Source organism: Furipterus horrens, unplaced genomic scaffold, assembly GCF_987537825.1.
Source record: "Furipterus horrens unplaced genomic scaffold, mFurHor1.1.pri manual_scaffold_10, whole genome shotgun sequence".
Lineage (NCBI taxonomy): Eukaryota > Metazoa > Chordata > Mammalia > Chiroptera > Furipteridae > Furipterus > Furipterus horrens.
Window position 1 is genome coordinate 42,969,824 of NW_028327180.1, and position 16,385 is coordinate 42,986,208.

The 16,385-nt window shown below is 46.1% G+C and overlaps 1 protein-coding gene across 6 annotated transcripts in view; it reads left to right on the top strand.

The window, feature by feature from the left end:
• Positions 1 to 16,385, top strand: part of SMARCA4 (SWI/SNF related BAF chromatin remodeling complex subunit ATPase 4) — an 86,752-nt gene that overhangs the window by 16,752 nt on the left and 53,615 nt on the right. For all 6 annotated transcript variants that reach the window (XM_090289607.1, XM_090289606.1, XM_090289602.1 and 3 more), the window contains exons 4-13: positions 714 to 1,124; positions 1,438 to 1,536; positions 2,438 to 2,696; positions 4,658 to 4,784; positions 5,192 to 5,365; positions 6,542 to 6,715; positions 7,966 to 8,133; positions 8,254 to 8,304; positions 12,677 to 12,807; positions 12,985 to 13,042. In XM_090289607.1, coding sequence (XP_090145733.1) covers positions 714 to 1,124; positions 1,438 to 1,536; positions 2,438 to 2,696; positions 4,658 to 4,784; positions 5,192 to 5,365; positions 6,542 to 6,715; positions 7,966 to 8,133; positions 8,254 to 8,304; positions 12,677 to 12,807; positions 12,985 to 13,042 — 1,652 coding nt within the window. The remainder of the gene's footprint in view (positions 1 to 713; positions 1,125 to 1,437; positions 1,537 to 2,437; positions 2,697 to 4,657; positions 4,785 to 5,191; positions 5,366 to 6,541; positions 6,716 to 7,965; positions 8,134 to 8,253; positions 8,305 to 12,676; positions 12,808 to 12,984; positions 13,043 to 16,385) is intronic.

Genomic DNA, 16,385 nt, shown 5'->3' on the forward strand with positions numbered 1-16,385 from the left:
CATTTTCCCAGTAGGTCTCCCACAGGTAGACAAGGGAGAACACAGAACAGTGGGAAACCCTGTTTTGGAGGGCTTGTCTGGTGCCCTATTTGTGCTGTCTGTCTCAGAGCAGCCCCAGGAGAGTGAATGCCGGTGGCAGTTGACCATGTTCAGTGCCAAGTGTGAGATGGCAGCTGGGCAGGGTGGGCTCCTCTGGCTAGCAGTTCTGGTGCCCCTGAAAGTGTATTAGAAATGCAGATTCCCAGGCCCTAATCCAAACTAGTCGGGTCAGAATTTTGGGAGTGCGGCCCAGGCTGTGCTTTAACAGGTGCTCCAAATGGTTTTTCAGATGTTTGAGAAGTGATGGAGTAGTTGACTTCTTGTCATTTGGGTCGGCAGCTCAGGGGCTACCCAGGTAACAGAAGTGAGAGGAGTAGGCCTGCCTAGGGCAAGGGACAGGAGGCCAGGGCCAGAGAAAGCGTAGATTTGTGTGACCTCTCAGTGTGAGCGATCAGCAACTTACTGAAAGGTGAGCCAAACGAAACTAGCCACACTGGCTGTCGGCATGTGTCCTCTGGGCGCCTCATGTTTGAATCACAAGAATGAGAAAATATGGCCATCCCATGTCTCAGGGTAGATGTCAGTATAAGCCTGTCAGGAAGGTTACCATCTTTGTCTTAAAAATCACTGGATATGTACTGCCAAGTGACTGCTCGAATCTGCATTTCCTGCAGGTTACCCCTCACCACTGGGTGGTTCCGAGCACGCTTCTAGTCCGGTTCCAGCCAGTGGCCCATCTTCGGGCCCTCAGATGTCATCCGGGCCAGGAGGGGCCCCGCTGGATGGTGCTGACCCTCAGGCTTTGGGACAGCAGAACCGGGGCCCGACACCATTTAACCAGAACCAACTGCACCAGCTCAGAGCTCAGATCATGGCTTATAAGATGCTGGCCCGGGGGCAGCCCCTGCCCGACCACCTGCAGATGGCAGTGCAGGGCAAGCGGCCAATGCCCGGGATGCAGCAGCAGGTGCCAACACTACCTCCACCCTCTGTGTCTGCAACAGGACCTGGCCCTGGGCCTGGCCCTGGCCCTGGCCCTGGGCCTGGCCCGGGACCAGCACCTCCAAATTACAGCAGGCCCCATGGTAAGGCCCCCTATCTCCAGTCCTTGGCGGGGGGCGGTGATGGGTCTCTCAGCACACTGACCAAGTTGGGGCAATGGTGTTAGGCAGACCTGGGCCCTTGGAGCTGGCATAGTGCCTGGTGCTTAGGGTGCTCAGGCAGGCAGGCAAAGCTCCTGTCAAGTTAAATGTTCTTTCTCCAGCTCCCTTTCTCCCCGTTGATGCCCACACAGCGGCTTGTTGTTGGATGTGTTCCCCAGAGACAGGGCTGCCCACTGGGGTAGGTGCAGGATGAACACAGGACACATTTTATCCTATGGTTTCTCTCTGCATGTAGGTATGGGAGGGCCCAACATGCCCCCCCCAGGACCCTCAGGTGTGCCTCCTGGTATGCCAGGCCAACCCCCTGGAGGGCCTCCCAAGCCCTGGCCTGAAGGTGAGTTCCTTCTGTCTTGGTGCCATGTCTGTGACCTGACTCCCATCACGAGCTTATACTGGGCAGAACCTGTGATGCACCTGACCAGAGAGAGAGGGCCACTGACAAGTCCTTGCTTCTTCCTCCTGTCTTTGTTGTGTCTTACCTGTCCCTGATTATTTTCTAAAGGCTGAGGTTGGTTCATTCCATGATTCTTGCCCACCCTTGTCCTGTGGGTCACAGAGATCCTGGGGTCTCCTTAAACCGATAACAAGAAGAGAAGGATATGAGTGAACGAGTCCACTGTGACTCCAGTGTGAAACCGTGGGGAGACTAGCTGCGGACACGACCTTTCAGGACATGGTACCTCTAAACCTGGAGGTCACAGCTGACTCCCCTTCCCTCCTAGAATACCCACTTAATACTGTGGGTGACAGGGCAGCTCAGGGTTCTGTCTCCTCACTGTGTGCAGCCTCTCTTCCATCAAATGTAGAGGTCAGCCAGTATTTGAGGGTCACCTCTGTTGGTTGGAAGCAGGAGACAAAATGGACTCGTTTCCTTTACCATTAGAGTCTGAGGTTTAGTAATGGACGTGGACTAGCTAATAGCTTTAGTCAGATTTCGTCTGGACTGTGTTAGATGGAAGTCAGGAAAATGCTGTTCAGAAAGATGAAACTCAGGGTCGGCACTTGGCTCAGTACAGGGCTTCAGGGACGGGCACGTAGGCTGAGGTCTGGAAGGGGCTTGAACCATGAGGTAAGAGACAGGAGACCCCTGAGTGAGAAGTTGCTTGCCATGCCAGTTCAGTGCCAGGTCAGGAGATGGGGGAGGTGTGGCCTGCACAATTTGTACCCAGGGCAGTGAGTGCCAAGCAGGCTTTTTATTGCCACTTGGAATTGACCTGGAGCTAAACTCTCCCCAGGACCCATGGCAAATGCTGCTGCCCCCACAAGCACACCTCAGAAGCTGATCCCCCCTCAGCCCACGGGCCGTCCCTCACCCGCACCCCCTGCTGTCCCGCCCGCTGCGTCTCCTGTGATGCCGCCCCAGACACAGTCGCCGGGTCAGCCAGCCCAGCCTGCACCCATGGTACCGCTGCACCAGAAGCAGAGCCGCATCACCCCCATCCAGAAACCCCGGGGCCTGGACCCTGTGGAGATTCTACAGGAGCGAGAGTACAGGTGAGGGTGCTGCTGTGCTTTAGGGCGCCCCAACCTAGCCAGCCCTGACACATGGTGTGATTCACAGTACCAAAGGCCAGTGGGGCATGCAACCAGAAATCACCCTCTGCCTCTCTCTCCAGGCCTCCAGTCCCCGCTTGCTGTGTATCCTTTCAGAAAAATTCTGTGCACATGCAAGCAGACAGGTGCAGGTAGCCAGATTGTCCCCAAATGGTTTATGATGTATTCATTTTTCCTCCTGTAGTAACATATTGTAGAGATCATCCCCTATCAGTCCAAAAGCAGCTTTTCTTTTTTCTGGGTGCACATGATTCTGCTTGCTGAAGATACCATCATTTATTTAGCAGTCCCCTGGCTGAGTGGACATTAGGTTATTTTTAATCTGTCATTAAGACAATGCCATAGTAAATACACGTGCGTGTTTGTTTCTCATTTTACACATATGCACATAAATACCTGTTCCTCCTCGCCAACACTATGTATTCAGCTTTCGGTTCATCAAGCCGTCCCACTACAAACAAAAAATTCTGGAAACTCTGCAGTGGAACCTTCTCATGTCACTAGTTGCTGGCTGCTTTGCCAAGGCCTCCTGGACACCAGGTGCCATGTGGGATGCCTGGCACACAGTCTGTGACACTTCATCCCACACTGCTGGGGGCACCTGAGACTCAGTCCCTGAGCACCTTGCACTTCCTGTTTCCCCACTGCATTTATAACTTGTTCAGGACAGGCCTCCCATGGTGAATGTAAGCTTCATGAAGGGAGACTTCCTGGTTTACTGTATATCCCCGGATGCACCAGTAAATCTTTGCCTTATGATCATCTCTAGAGTCTATCCCAGCTGTGTCATGCCTTGGGGTTCTAGGCTGTGTAGCCAGCTCAGAGATGACATGTCCAGCTCTCTTCATGTTCCCTTGCTTTTCCCTCCAGTCTCTTTCTCATATACTCACCATCCAGCAGTTCATTGGGCCAAGACACTGCAGCCCCTTGACTCCTGCTTGCCCTCCCTCATTCCCCTTTGTATAGGTGGTGCATGACTCCTTAGCATATCATCTTAGCTCCCCTCCCCAGGAATGCCCCACACCCCGCCACTATTAACTGCCACCTGGTCTACACCTCTTCCCTAGGGCCTCCCTGCTCTCACACTTGGCTCTGCATTCTGTTTCCCACACAGCACTTAGAAGTCTCTTTTTACAATTTACTTAGATCTATTCTGCAGGTTAAAACCTGCCATTGGTTTCCATTTATATATTCAATAAACTTCTTTCTGTTCTGCCCCTGCCCCATACTCTGTCCTCACCTACCCACCCACTCTTCTTCTTCCAATTTCTGTTTACTTAACAAGCTAGGCTTATTTCTGCTGTAGGGACTCCTCATGGGCAATACATGACTCCTTGTGCTCACTTGGGCCTCATTGCTGAGGCCCCTCCTCATAGAGGCGCTGCCCACCTCCTCACCTCCAGCCTCCTTCTCAAAGTACTTGCCAATCTCTGGAATTACCGGAGATGTTTAATTTTTTAACTCCTTCATGGCCTGTCTTCCTGATAAGGCCATGGGCGCACTAGGTGCTCAATAAATCCATGTGAGAGACCGAGTAAGTGGATAATCCTGTCTGAGCTTCAGACCCAGCCTGCAGGGCTGCTCTGAGGGATCTCCCCAGGTTATTGATGAAGGCAGTGAGGCCCAAGGCTGGGAGAGAGAGCCTGGCCTGCCCGGCTCTAGGGGCTGGCTCACACTGCTGAAGTGCCTTGTCCGGTTTCCTGTTTGCTGTAGCTCTAAGGTCTCCGTGGCTGCCTTCCTCTTGTGTTTTGTGGCTGCCATCTTTTTTGAGCCATCTCCTGCCTCATGACCTGCATCTTCCTCCCTCAAAGGATAGATTCTTCTGAGGATCCAGGTTTAAAGAAAGGGCATAGGTGGGCTCCTCCCTTTGCCTATTCTTTTTTTCTGTTTTTGCACCCCAGGCTGCAGGCTCGTATTGCTCACCGAATTCAGGAACTTGAAAACCTACCCGGGTCGCTGGCCGGGGATTTGCGAACCAAAGCAACCATTGAACTCAAGGCCCTCAGGCTGCTGAACTTCCAGAGGCAGGTAGGTACAGGCGCAGGCCTGGAGCTTTGGGAAAAGGGCCCTTTCTGCCAACGTTGATGCTTAGATTCAAACAGCTGCTTGCTGGGCAATTATTAAATGTTCCTTGGCCATTGAAAGCAGCAGCTTGTTAGCTCACTCTTCCCTCCTTCCTCTCCAGGATCTGCACAGTGGCACCAACAGGTAATAGGATCTTCTAGGGTATCCAGAAGCAGCGGTCTCCTGACCTGTGCTCACAGCTCCACCCTTGTGCCCTTACAGATGTCCTCCACACACACTTATTTATGCTTATGGCATTAGCAAGGAACCTTCTAGAGGCAGCAGCCTTCTGCCTAGCTTGCATGGTGTAATTGTTCATTTTTGTGGACGTGAGCAAGACGTGCCCACGCTTCTCCTCTTTTTTCCTGAAGCTGCGTCAGGAGGTGGTGGTATGTATGAGGAGGGACACAGCCCTCGAGACGGCCCTCAATGCCAAGGCCTACAAGCGCAGCAAGCGGCAGTCCCTGCGCGAGGCCCGCATTACCGAGAAGCTGGAGAAGCAGCAGAAGATCGAGCAGGAGCGCAAGCGCCGCCAGAAGCACCAGGTGGGTCCCCAGCAGCTGCACTGCTTGCCCTGCTGGCCCACCTGTGTACCTGGGTCCTCGCAGCTTGCACACTGTTGAGTCTTGTTTTGTGTCTGAACACGCTGTTTCTCTTTTCAGTTTATGATAATAGTATTCTAGGCAGTAAGAATACATTATTGGACAAAACTGAGTGGTAGAAGAAGATGGGCCACAATCCAAAGGGCATGTAACATGTTGGGAGGTGATAGGATGTAAAGAAACATGAGGCAGCCTTGGGGAGTGATGGGGAGCTCTTGACTCAGGATGGCTAGGGAAGTATTTTCTGAGGAGGTGAGACTGAGCAGAGACCTAAGGGAGGGAGCCCAACGGATATGTGGGCGAAGAGTTTTCCAGATAGACTGGGAGGGACACATGCCTTGGGGCTGATATGTACTGCGTGTTCTATAAAAAGCAAGGATCCCTGTGGAGCAAGGAGGAGGGTGAGAGGAGGTGAAGGCAGGGAGGGGATGGTCAGAGCAAGCAGGGCCTGGTCAGCTGAGGGGACAGATTGGACTGTTGTTCTGAGTGAGGTGCCATGGAGTCTCCTGCGCAGAGGAGGGACTGATCTAAGTTAGGTTTTTACAAAAATCAGTCAAGGAGACCAAACTATTCAAGTAGGATTTGGGATGATTCTGTTCATTGTTCACTCGTATCTTCTAAAGTTTTCCTCCAATCAGTATCTGTTACTGGTATAGTTTAAAATAACAGAAAAAGTCAGTGCTCAGTGTAGACACTGTTAACATTTTAGTATATGTATCATTCCAGCCTTCTTCTGTATACATATAGTAATCCAGCACTGGGATAGGCATTCTTCTTGAATTTTTGGCCAATCTCTGCTATTTCCTTAAAAAATCCTAGCAGTGGAATAACTTGCTGGAGGGTGGGAGCATTTAGAAGTGGTTAATGTTCATATCCCTTGTCTTGGCAAGGTTGCTTGCCTGTGTGTTGTGTACAAAGGCAGGCCTTTCCAACTCCAGACCCCAGCACTGAGTTTTATCCTCACACAGGGAACATGGAACCTCATAGGCAAACAGTTACAGTGTTGTTTGATTAGTTGTCTTGGTTTTAGACAAGCTGCTTTTAAAGTTTTGTCTCTCTCAAGGAAGTGTGACAGTGACTCCTGTCGAACAGTCAGTCTTGTCTTGTCTGTCCCTGTAGGAATACCTCAACAGCATTCTTCAGCATGCCAAGGATTTCAAAGAATATCACCGATCGGTCACAGGCAAAATTCAGAAACTTACAAAGGCAGTGGCCACGTACCATGCCAACACAGAACGGGAACAGAAGAAGGAGAATGAAAGAATTGAGAAGGAGAGGATGCGGAGGCTCATGGTAAAACTGCATTTGTGACTGTGTGTCCCTTTGTGTGCACTGGATGTTGCAAGGCCTGGGAATCCGTCACCCACAGTACGCTGAGGCACTCTGCTGCTCACAGTTGGAGGTAGAACCAAAAGAAAGGTCTTGGGCCTGAGAGTCTGAAAGAACTGGTCTCCTACTTTGCCTGATCACACCAACCATTAGAGTGACTGCATGACCTTTTCCAGTTAGCTGGCTGCCTCTTTTTCTTCCTTTCTTTTTTTTAAGCTGGCTGCTCCTAGGTCCCCCAGAAAGCAAAGGCAGCAGCCTCTCCTGGCTGCGAGCCACCAGCGGTGTGATCCGGATTCCTCACCCCATCCGTTGTTTCTGACCATGTATTCCTGGATGATTCTCTGATTGGGTAGATATTGAGAGGCACTGTGTATATAGGGGCCACAGTATTAAAGAGAAGGACACAGCCCCTGCCATCACGACCTTTGTGCTGGCCCTAGGGAGAGAGATGCCCAAGCCAGACAAATAGCTCTGGGTGATTGAAAGTGCACTAAAGAGAACGAAGCAGGACAAGGATGGAATTGACAGGGCGGTACCAGAAGGTGGGCATGACCCACAAATGTGGAAATCTGGAGCAAGTGCCTCCTAGGGATAGAGGAACCAAGGTCAAGGGCCCGAGGTGGGAAAAAACCAATTTCAAGGCGCATGGCAAGTAGCCCCTGGAACAGAATGGTGTGGAGGAGGCATGAAGTCAGAGTCTCAAGGACAGATCACATGGGGCCTTGCAGGCCACAACAAGGGCTTAGGTTTTACTTCTGAGCATGAGGGGGAGTACCAGAGACAACCAGCTGGGTAGGTGGTGGGGGTGATGTGATCTGATTTATTCTTAGAAAGCCAGGAGGGGCTTGTGGTAGAGGGTCTGGGGGAGAGTTACTGCAAAGAGAAAAGGGTTTGGATTTGGGACATGTTTGTTAACAGAGGGGACAGAACTTGGTATTGGACTTTATAAACAGCTCTAGGTAGGATCATGTCTGTCCAGCAGGTCCTCGCAGGGCCTAGCTTTGGGTGAGAGTTGGGGAAATACTGAAGGGAGAGGCGATAGTTATGGGAAAGGCCTATATACAGCACAGCTCTGGGTGTGACTTAAGAGCTACCTAAGTGCAGGTCTGTTTGCTAGTTTACAATAACTCCCGGTGGACTTTGGTTTTCCTGTCTTGGGTACTAATGGACAAGCATGTCTCACAAGCAAACACCATAACCACACACTTTTGCAGGCGGAAGATGAGGAAGGGTACCGCAAGCTTATCGACCAGAAGAAGGACAAGCGCTTGGCCTACCTCTTGCAGCAGACAGACGAGTATGTGGCTAACCTCACTGAGCTGGTGCGGCAGCACAAGGCTGCCCAGGTCGCCAAGGAGAAAAAGAAGAAGAAGAAAAAGAAGGTATGCCGGGGACTGCAGTGGCTGTCTTAGTGTGTGTTGCCTCGGCCTCCCTGTGACTGTCTTAGTGTGTGTTGCCTCGGCCTCCCTGTCAGGGAGTGACTGTGTCTCTCTTTATTCTAGAAGGCAGAAAATGCAGAAGGACAGACACCTGCAATAGGACCTGATGGTGAGGTGAGGAGCCAGGGGTTTCTTTTTGTGGGAATGTCAGCTCAGCATTTGAGCTTAGATCTGTTTCATACTTTAATTTTTTTTTCTTTTTAAACTGTAAAGCTGTATATGATGATGGTAAGAATCCATGTGTCCCCTGCCACCATCCTCGATCCCACTATCCAGAGGAAACGTTGTTAAATATTGAGTGTTTTCTTCCAGACCTTTTTCTATGCATGTGTCACATTATTTGATTTTCAGTTTTTATTTTAATGTAATTTTAGATTCATGAGTGGTCTAAGAACAGTAAATAGAATTTATGTGTACTTATCACCCAGATTCTCTGTTTTTGCATATCATCATTTTTTCCTAAATCATTTTGAGCGCCAGATGCTGATATAGTTTCAGTGTGTATTTTTTAAAAACACAGTCATTCTTTTCTGTAACTGCACGGTGATCAGAAACCTGAAATGAACATGGATGCAGTACTGTGATCTAACTCCAACCCTTACGAAGGCTTCTCCAGTTGTCTCACTAGTGTCCTTCATAGCAACAGAAAACCCGGTTCAATGCTGCACTCAGTGGTAGAGTCTCTTTTGTTTTTGATCTTAAACAACTCTTCTTTTTTCTTTGTCTTTTATGACCTTGGCATTTCTGAAGAGGTGCATAGGCCAGGTATTTCCTACAGGTATTTCCTACAGTGGTCTTCAATTTGGGTTTGACTGATGTTTGCCTGTGATTAGATTCTGGTTATGTGTTTTGGCAGGAAGACTCTGAAGTGATGCTGCACCCTTCTTGGTAGCATCACATTGGGAGTGTGGGGCATAGATTTGTTCCATCACTGGTGCTGTTGACCTTGATCCTTGATCCCTTGGTGTTGACCAAGGCATCCCTGCTGTCAAGTTACTGTTTTTCCTTTTGTAATTGAGTACCATGTGTAGATACTTGAGACTACGTACACATACTGTAACTCCAAATGCTTCCACCCAGTGGTTTCAGCATTCGTTATTTCTGCCCATATCAGTTTTTGCTTCAGTGGTTATGAAATGATGTTGTTTTTTTTCCCCTCCTGCATATTCCTTCTCTCTTCTTTAGCTGGCTTTCTGTAGGAAGGAAAGGCTTTTTCTTCTTTCCTATTTGGCCCATGAGACACAGTTTGCCAACCCCTGGGGCCAACTTATGGGTTCTTATTTAGTCTTAAGGGATTACTTAGTTAAATCCTGCATTATCAATATTTATTTTCATGCTCAAATTGTTTCAGTTTGGGCCAGTAGGAGCCCTTTCAGATTGTTTTCTGTGTCCTTTTGATGTGTCTCCATCATTCTCGGGGGCTTCGTGACTTCTTTGTACACCAAAATGGTCAGGCCTATCTTCTACTTTTCTTGCCTGAGCCCAGGAGTCAGCCATTTCTCCAAGGAGCCCTGGAATATTTTGAAATTAAAATCTAGGAGTGCTTGTTACTCATGGGTGTCATTGCTTCTAGGCCCTCTCAGCAAACACATGTAGGAAATAGGTGTATGTGTGCATGCACATGTGCATTGCTATTTATATATGCATGTAGTAAGACCCTGAGGTCACACTGATACCACCAATTCTAATCCAGTGCCATAGGGTTATTTCTATCCTTCTTGCTTTCCATATTGAAACAGCAAAAACCTGGCTCCTATTAGCCATGATACGTTTACCTATTTGCTGTCGTAGAATATGCAGGATGTACATCAAAACTGCTGGTGCATCCCCCCTCTGTAAAAGGAACCTCTTAGCTAGAAGTCAGTGTTTGTTTGGAGTTCTTCACCCCAAGTCTGTTCTCCAAATATTGTGTACAGGAGTTACTTGGATTAGTTCTCCCTTTGTGCCTGTTAGTGTGATGTCCCTCACCCTTGTTGGTTTTATGTATTTACTCATTGTTGATTTATTTAGGTTGTGAAAACACTGGCTTATTCCAAAAGTCAGGACCCACTCAGAGACGGATTGCTGTCCCCATTCACCCATCTTTCCACAACATTCCTGCCCACCTCCTGAAAGCAGCCATTCTGACGTAATACACTCATTTGGGAGAAAGATGTATAAAAGTGAGATGTGTAAATAAGAAGCATTGTCTTTACTGCCTCCCCTGACCCCTTCTCATCCCACTTCCCAGAGGGAAATCATAAGTAACCGGTGGAGTATTTGTTCTGGGCCTTTTCTGTGCGTGAACCACTGGATGGTTTTTTTTTTCCTCACCAAGCATTGTATCTCAGACATCTCCCCATGTTAGCGCACAGATGCTTACCCTATTCTTTATAATGTTACTGAAATGTAATACTAATCACCGAAAAAAATTTTAATAATATGAAAAGAAGAAGCCCAGGCATGCATATTGATTCCTGATTGACATCTCTATATTTCCTGGAATCTTTATGCTTATATCTTCTTTGTTTTAGTTGAGACTGTTTGGGTCAATGTAGACATTAGCTTGGCTTTTCCCACTTAGCCAAAAATCTTGTGCAACTTTCCATATCAAGTCATTAGTTCTGTTTTCATTTTATTGTGTTGACATGTTAGAATTCAGACTGATAGTGCTATAGGTTGCTTCACATCTGTAGCTGTTATGTTACAAAGACCCTGCACTGAGTGACTCTCATCTCCTTCACAATTGATGGTGATTTCCGTTGTTTCCTTTGTTGTTTCCTTTTTCCCGTTGCCCGCATTGCTGTAATGAGCATCCTTGTGTATTACCTTTTGATGCTCTCTTAGTCAGCTTGGGCGGTCATAACAAAGCACTGTGGCACCATAACCTGAGTGGCTTAAATAACAAACATTTATGTCCCCACAGTTCTGGAGGCTGGAAATCTAAGATCAGGGTGCAGCAAGTTTGGTTCCTTGTGAGGGCTCTCTTCCTGGTTTGTTTTGTAACAGAAGCAACACTCAGTGGTGGCTGTGAATTGTCCTTATTCCCAGCCAGTGGTTCTCAACCTTGGCTGTGTATCTGAATCACTTAGGGAGGTTTTATAAAACTCTAGAGCAGTTGAATCAGAATTATTCAGGTGGGTAGGTGCAGGCACCAGCATCGTTAATAGCTACCAAAGAGCACTTGGGGTGAAAGACCAACTGGGGATTCGTGCATTAAGGGTTGGTTCACCCCTCCCTCCGCGATGGTGGGCCCCTTTGAAGGTGAGGTTGTAACTTGCATGAGGACTAATCTGTCTACTGTGTAGATGGCGTGGTGGTGAGTGCAACACTTTGAAGGGAGGAGAGGAAGATATAAGTTCCTGGAAGATGCTGTTGATAAACAAAATTTAATTGAGTAAATTTGAAAATTAACTGGTTTTATTTGATGATTCGTGGTTCGGGTAGCATCCCATCTAGCAAATGGGTTATGCAAGATGGAAAGCTTTATAGAAACAAGGGTGGATCAAAGAAGTCAGCAAGAGAAAATGAGAATTTATTGGAATAAAGAGTTTAGGTGATGAGAACTTCTCGTGGTTGAGCTGGGTTTCAGTTGGCTATGCTTGTTGCTGTGCTGCAGGAAAACCTTTCTCCTGCTGGGGTGGTAAAGCGGAGCACTTCCTATTTGGGAGTGCAGGGTAGCTCTTTCTGTTGGGGTCTGTAATTCACTTCCTGTTTTGTGTGCTTGGCTTAGCGGAATAGAGCGTGATAGCTCCCTCTACAGGCCTTCCTGACTCCAATTTTAGTTCAATTTAATTGGATCGCATTTAGTTGATTCAATTTTTTGTTTAATTTTCAAAATGCAAACAAAGGTTTAAACTAAGAAATTCATCTCTATTTCGAAGTCTTTCTCCAGGAAATTTGAAAGGGGAACTATTTACCCCAAGTTGACATATCAAAATGAGAAAGAAATCAAATCAATCAATATTTGTTGCAAAGAGAATGTTAGTTGTTTTATTTTTCAAATATTCCAGTTGGCAAGTTAACAAAAAAGAATGAGGACCCTTGATGAAGTAACAAATACAGTATAAATGGAAAAAAATCAAGGGCCAGACGAACGTAAATAGTACAGCCATTTTTGTAAAAATGAGAAACCAGTTCTTGTTTCTTATGCATGAAATTTATCTGGAAGGGTGCCTGAGAAACCTATACTGGTGGGCATCTGTGAGGAGAGAAATTGTCAGGCTGAGCGGCAGAGGGTGGGGAAGAATCCATGGGAATATATTACTCATTTGAAAATGAAAACAAGTATGTCAGTTACCTCAGAGAAACTGCTGTCATCAATGGGTTCTATTTTTTCCTGGATTATTAATATGCAGGTAACCCATTTTCACAACAACTGGCCATGGTTGTGTGCCATTTTGGGGGCATGGAGTTGGGAGGGCACATCCCCAGTTGGCCATGGTTAGTGAGCATCTGAGGTATGGACACCACAGAACCTAAAGTCACACATGCGGCCCTTTTTCAGCCTCTGGACGAGACCAGCCAAATGAGCGACCTGCCTGTGAAAGTGATCCATGTGGAGAGTGGGAAGATCCTCACAGGCACGGATGCCCCCAAAGCGGGCCAGCTGGAGGCCTGGCTCGAGATGAACCCGGGGTGAGTTGGGCCTTCAGTTGCAGGTGCAGCCAGGATCCCGAGTCACCCTTGTTCCATGAGAGCTGGCTGTCAGCTGGGGGTGATTTTCCTTTCATTCAGAAAAAGCCAATTTGCTGAGGTAAGTGAATTGTGCTGGTTTGTGGGAGATTTATATTAAAACATTAATATTTTTTCTAGGTATGAAGTAGCTCCAAGATCTGATAGTGAAGAAAGTGGCTCAGAAGAAGAGGAGGAGGTAAGAGTACATTTCCTTCTGTCAAGGCCCCTGACGCTCTGTAACGGTGACCTCTGTCCCTTATACATCAGTCACCCGCTGTGTCCTGTGACCCTCTCCCACTCTGCCTGGGCATCATGTGGGACAGGAGATGGGCAGAGGGCACCGAAGCCCCAGTCCTGATGGAAAGTTGGTGCTTCAGAGATGAGCTATCCAGTACAGTAGCCTCTAGCTGCACATGACTTTTAATTTTAAACTAAATTAATCACATTAAGTGGAATTTAAAACTTGGGAAGGATAACTCAGAGGGATCTAGGGATGCAGTTTCTGAAGGCAGCGTTTGTTGGGCATCCAGCAGGGTGTTCTCCACTCCCCCTTCAGCAAGGGTGAGTGCCTCCAAAGGCTTTGCTACCTCCATACGTTTTTTAAAAAGGCAACTTTAATGGGCATTTCCTGAATTGCTGTTAAGATTGAACATTTTTGGAGGATGTTACTGATCATTTAGGTTTCTTCTGTGAATGGTTTGCTTCATTTGCTTATTTCTAATCACTTGAATATTTTTAAACTGAATTTTTAAGCACTCTTTCATATTTATCCCGGCCTGAAATCAGCTTACTGTTCACCTAAATGTATCTTTCTCTTTGTCCTGTTTTTACTCTCTTTACTCTCCTCCTTCTTACCATTTAGGTCATCTGGAATGTATTTGGTGTAGGATATGGGGTGGAGCTCTGAACCCCTCTTCTTCCTCTGCCGCCAGTAGTACTAAGTAAATTGGCATACTGTAAAAGCCATCCCTTCTCATTGACTTGTGATATTTCTTTAAATGGTATATTTACCTGCTTTAAGATTTTATTTGTTCATTTTCAAAGAGAGGGGAAGGGAAGGAGAGAAACATTAGTTGGTTGCCTCTCGCACACCCCCATCCACGTACCTGGCCTGCAAGCCAGGCATGTGTCCTGACTGGGAATTGAACCAGAGACCCTTCGGTTCACAGGCCAGCACTCAATCCACTGGGCCACACCAGGAGTGGCTGGAGTCTTTTTAGGGCTACTTGTTCATTTCTTTTAACATTCTAATGGTTCTTAGACCACTGTAACATTTCGTTGTAATTTTTTAACAGTTTTATGGAGGTATAATTTACATACCATAAAATGCACCCATAGTGAGTGTACAATTCAATAATTTTTAGTGAATTTATGGAACTGTGTAGTTATTGATGCATACTATCTTTAGAATGCTTCCATCCCCCAAAAATGCTCCCTCCTGTTTGTTTTTAAGTTGTTCCTGCTCCCTCCTCCAACCCCAGAAGACTACTGATGTGTTTTTTGTCTCTATAGATTTGTGTTTTCTGAATATTACATATAAATGGAGTCATATAACATGTAATCTTTTGTGTCTGGCTTTTTTCGCTTAGCTTGTTCATCCATGTTGTTCTGTGTATCAATAGGTCTTTTTTTTCAGTCCTGAGTCATATTTCATTATATGCATATACTATGTTTGTTTACCCTTTCACCAGTTGGACATTTGTGTTTCCACTTTTTGCTCCTATGAGTAGTGTTGCTGTGAATATTTCTGTACATGTGTAGTGTGGACATACATTTTCATTTCTCTTGGGTGGATACCTAGGAGTGGCATTGCTGGGTCATGTGCTAAGTTTATGTTTATCTTTCTTTTTTTCTTTTTTCTATTTAAATATATTTTCTGTTGTTAGCTTTTATTATTATTTTTTTTTTTAGATTTTATTTATTTACTTTCAGAGTGAAGAGAAGGGAGGGAGAAAGAGAGGGAAACATCAATGTGTGGTTGCCTCTCCTGTGCCCCCAACTGGGGACCTGGCATGCAACCCAGGCATGTGCCTTGACTGGGAATCGAACCAGCAACACTTGGCTTATAGGCCGATGCTCAGCCCACTGAGCCACAGCAGCCAGGGACTATGTTTATCTTTTTAAGAAACTTCCAAACTGTTTTCTAAAGTGGTTGTACCCTTTAATGGGATCCAGTTTCTTCACATCCTTATCAAGACTCAGTGAGTCTGTCTTTTTTATTATAGTCGTTCTAGTGGCCATGTAGTGGTATCTCATTGTGGTTTTAATTTGTATGTTCTTAGTAACTGAAGAATTTGAAAATGTTTTCTTAGGCTTATGCACGATTCATATATCTCCTTTGGTGAAAGTCTTCAGATCTTTTGTACATTTTTAGGTATATTGTTCAACATTTCATTATTGAGTTGTAAGCATTCTTCATATAGTCTTCATACATGTCCCTGATAAGATACATAATTTGCAAAAATCTTCTAGTTGGCTTGCTTTTTTTCCTCAGGGATGTCTTTTGAAATGCAAAAAAAATTTTTTTAATCCAGGAAATTTTTTTAAAACTGTATTTTATTGATTATGTTGTTACAGTTGTCCCAATTTCTTTTCCTTTTGCTCCCCTCTTCCCAGTACCCCCCCCCTTTTCTCCAGCAATCCCACCCCCCTTAGTTCATGTCCATGGGTCATGCATATAAGTTCTTTGGCTTCATCCTTTTCTATATCATTCTTAACTTCCCCCTATTTTGTACCAACCAGTTATGCTTCTTAGTCCCTGCACAATTTCCCCATTTCTCCCCCTCCCCCCTCCCAGCTGATAACCCTTCAAATGAACCCCCTACCTATGATTCTGTTCCTGTTCTGGTTTACTTTGTTGTTTTTGTTTTGTTTATATTTTTTAGGTTCTGTTGTTGATAGTTGTGAGTTTGTTGTCATTTTAATGTTCATAGTTTTGATCTTCCTTTTCTTAAATAAGTCCCTTTCACACTTCGTGTAATGGCTTGGTGATGAAGAACTACTTCAGCCTTACCTTGTCTGGGAAGTACTTTGTCTGCATTTCCATTCTAAATGATAGCTTTGCTGGATAGAGTAATCTTGGTTGTAGGTCCTTGCTTTTCATCACATTGAATACTCCTTGCCAGTGCCTTGCCTACAAAGTTTCTTTTGAGAAATCAGCTTATAGTCTTATAGGCACCCCTTTGTAGGTAACTCTCTGCTTTTCTCTTGTGCTTTTAAGATTTTTCTCTTTATCTTGAACCTTCGGCATTTTAATTATGATGTGTCTTGGTGTGGTCCTCTTTGGATCTAGCTTATTTGGGATTCTCTTTGCTTCCTGGACTTGTATGTCTATTTCCTTTGCCAAATTAAGGAAGTTTTCCTTCATTATTTTTTCACATAAGCTTTCAATTTCTTGCTTTTCCTCTTCTCCTTCTGGCACCCCTATGATTCGGATGTTGGCAGGTTTAAAATTGTCCCAGAGGTTCCTAAGCCTCTCCTCATTTTTTTTTTCAATTCTTGTTTCCGCATTCTGTATTGATTGACTGTATTTTTCTTTC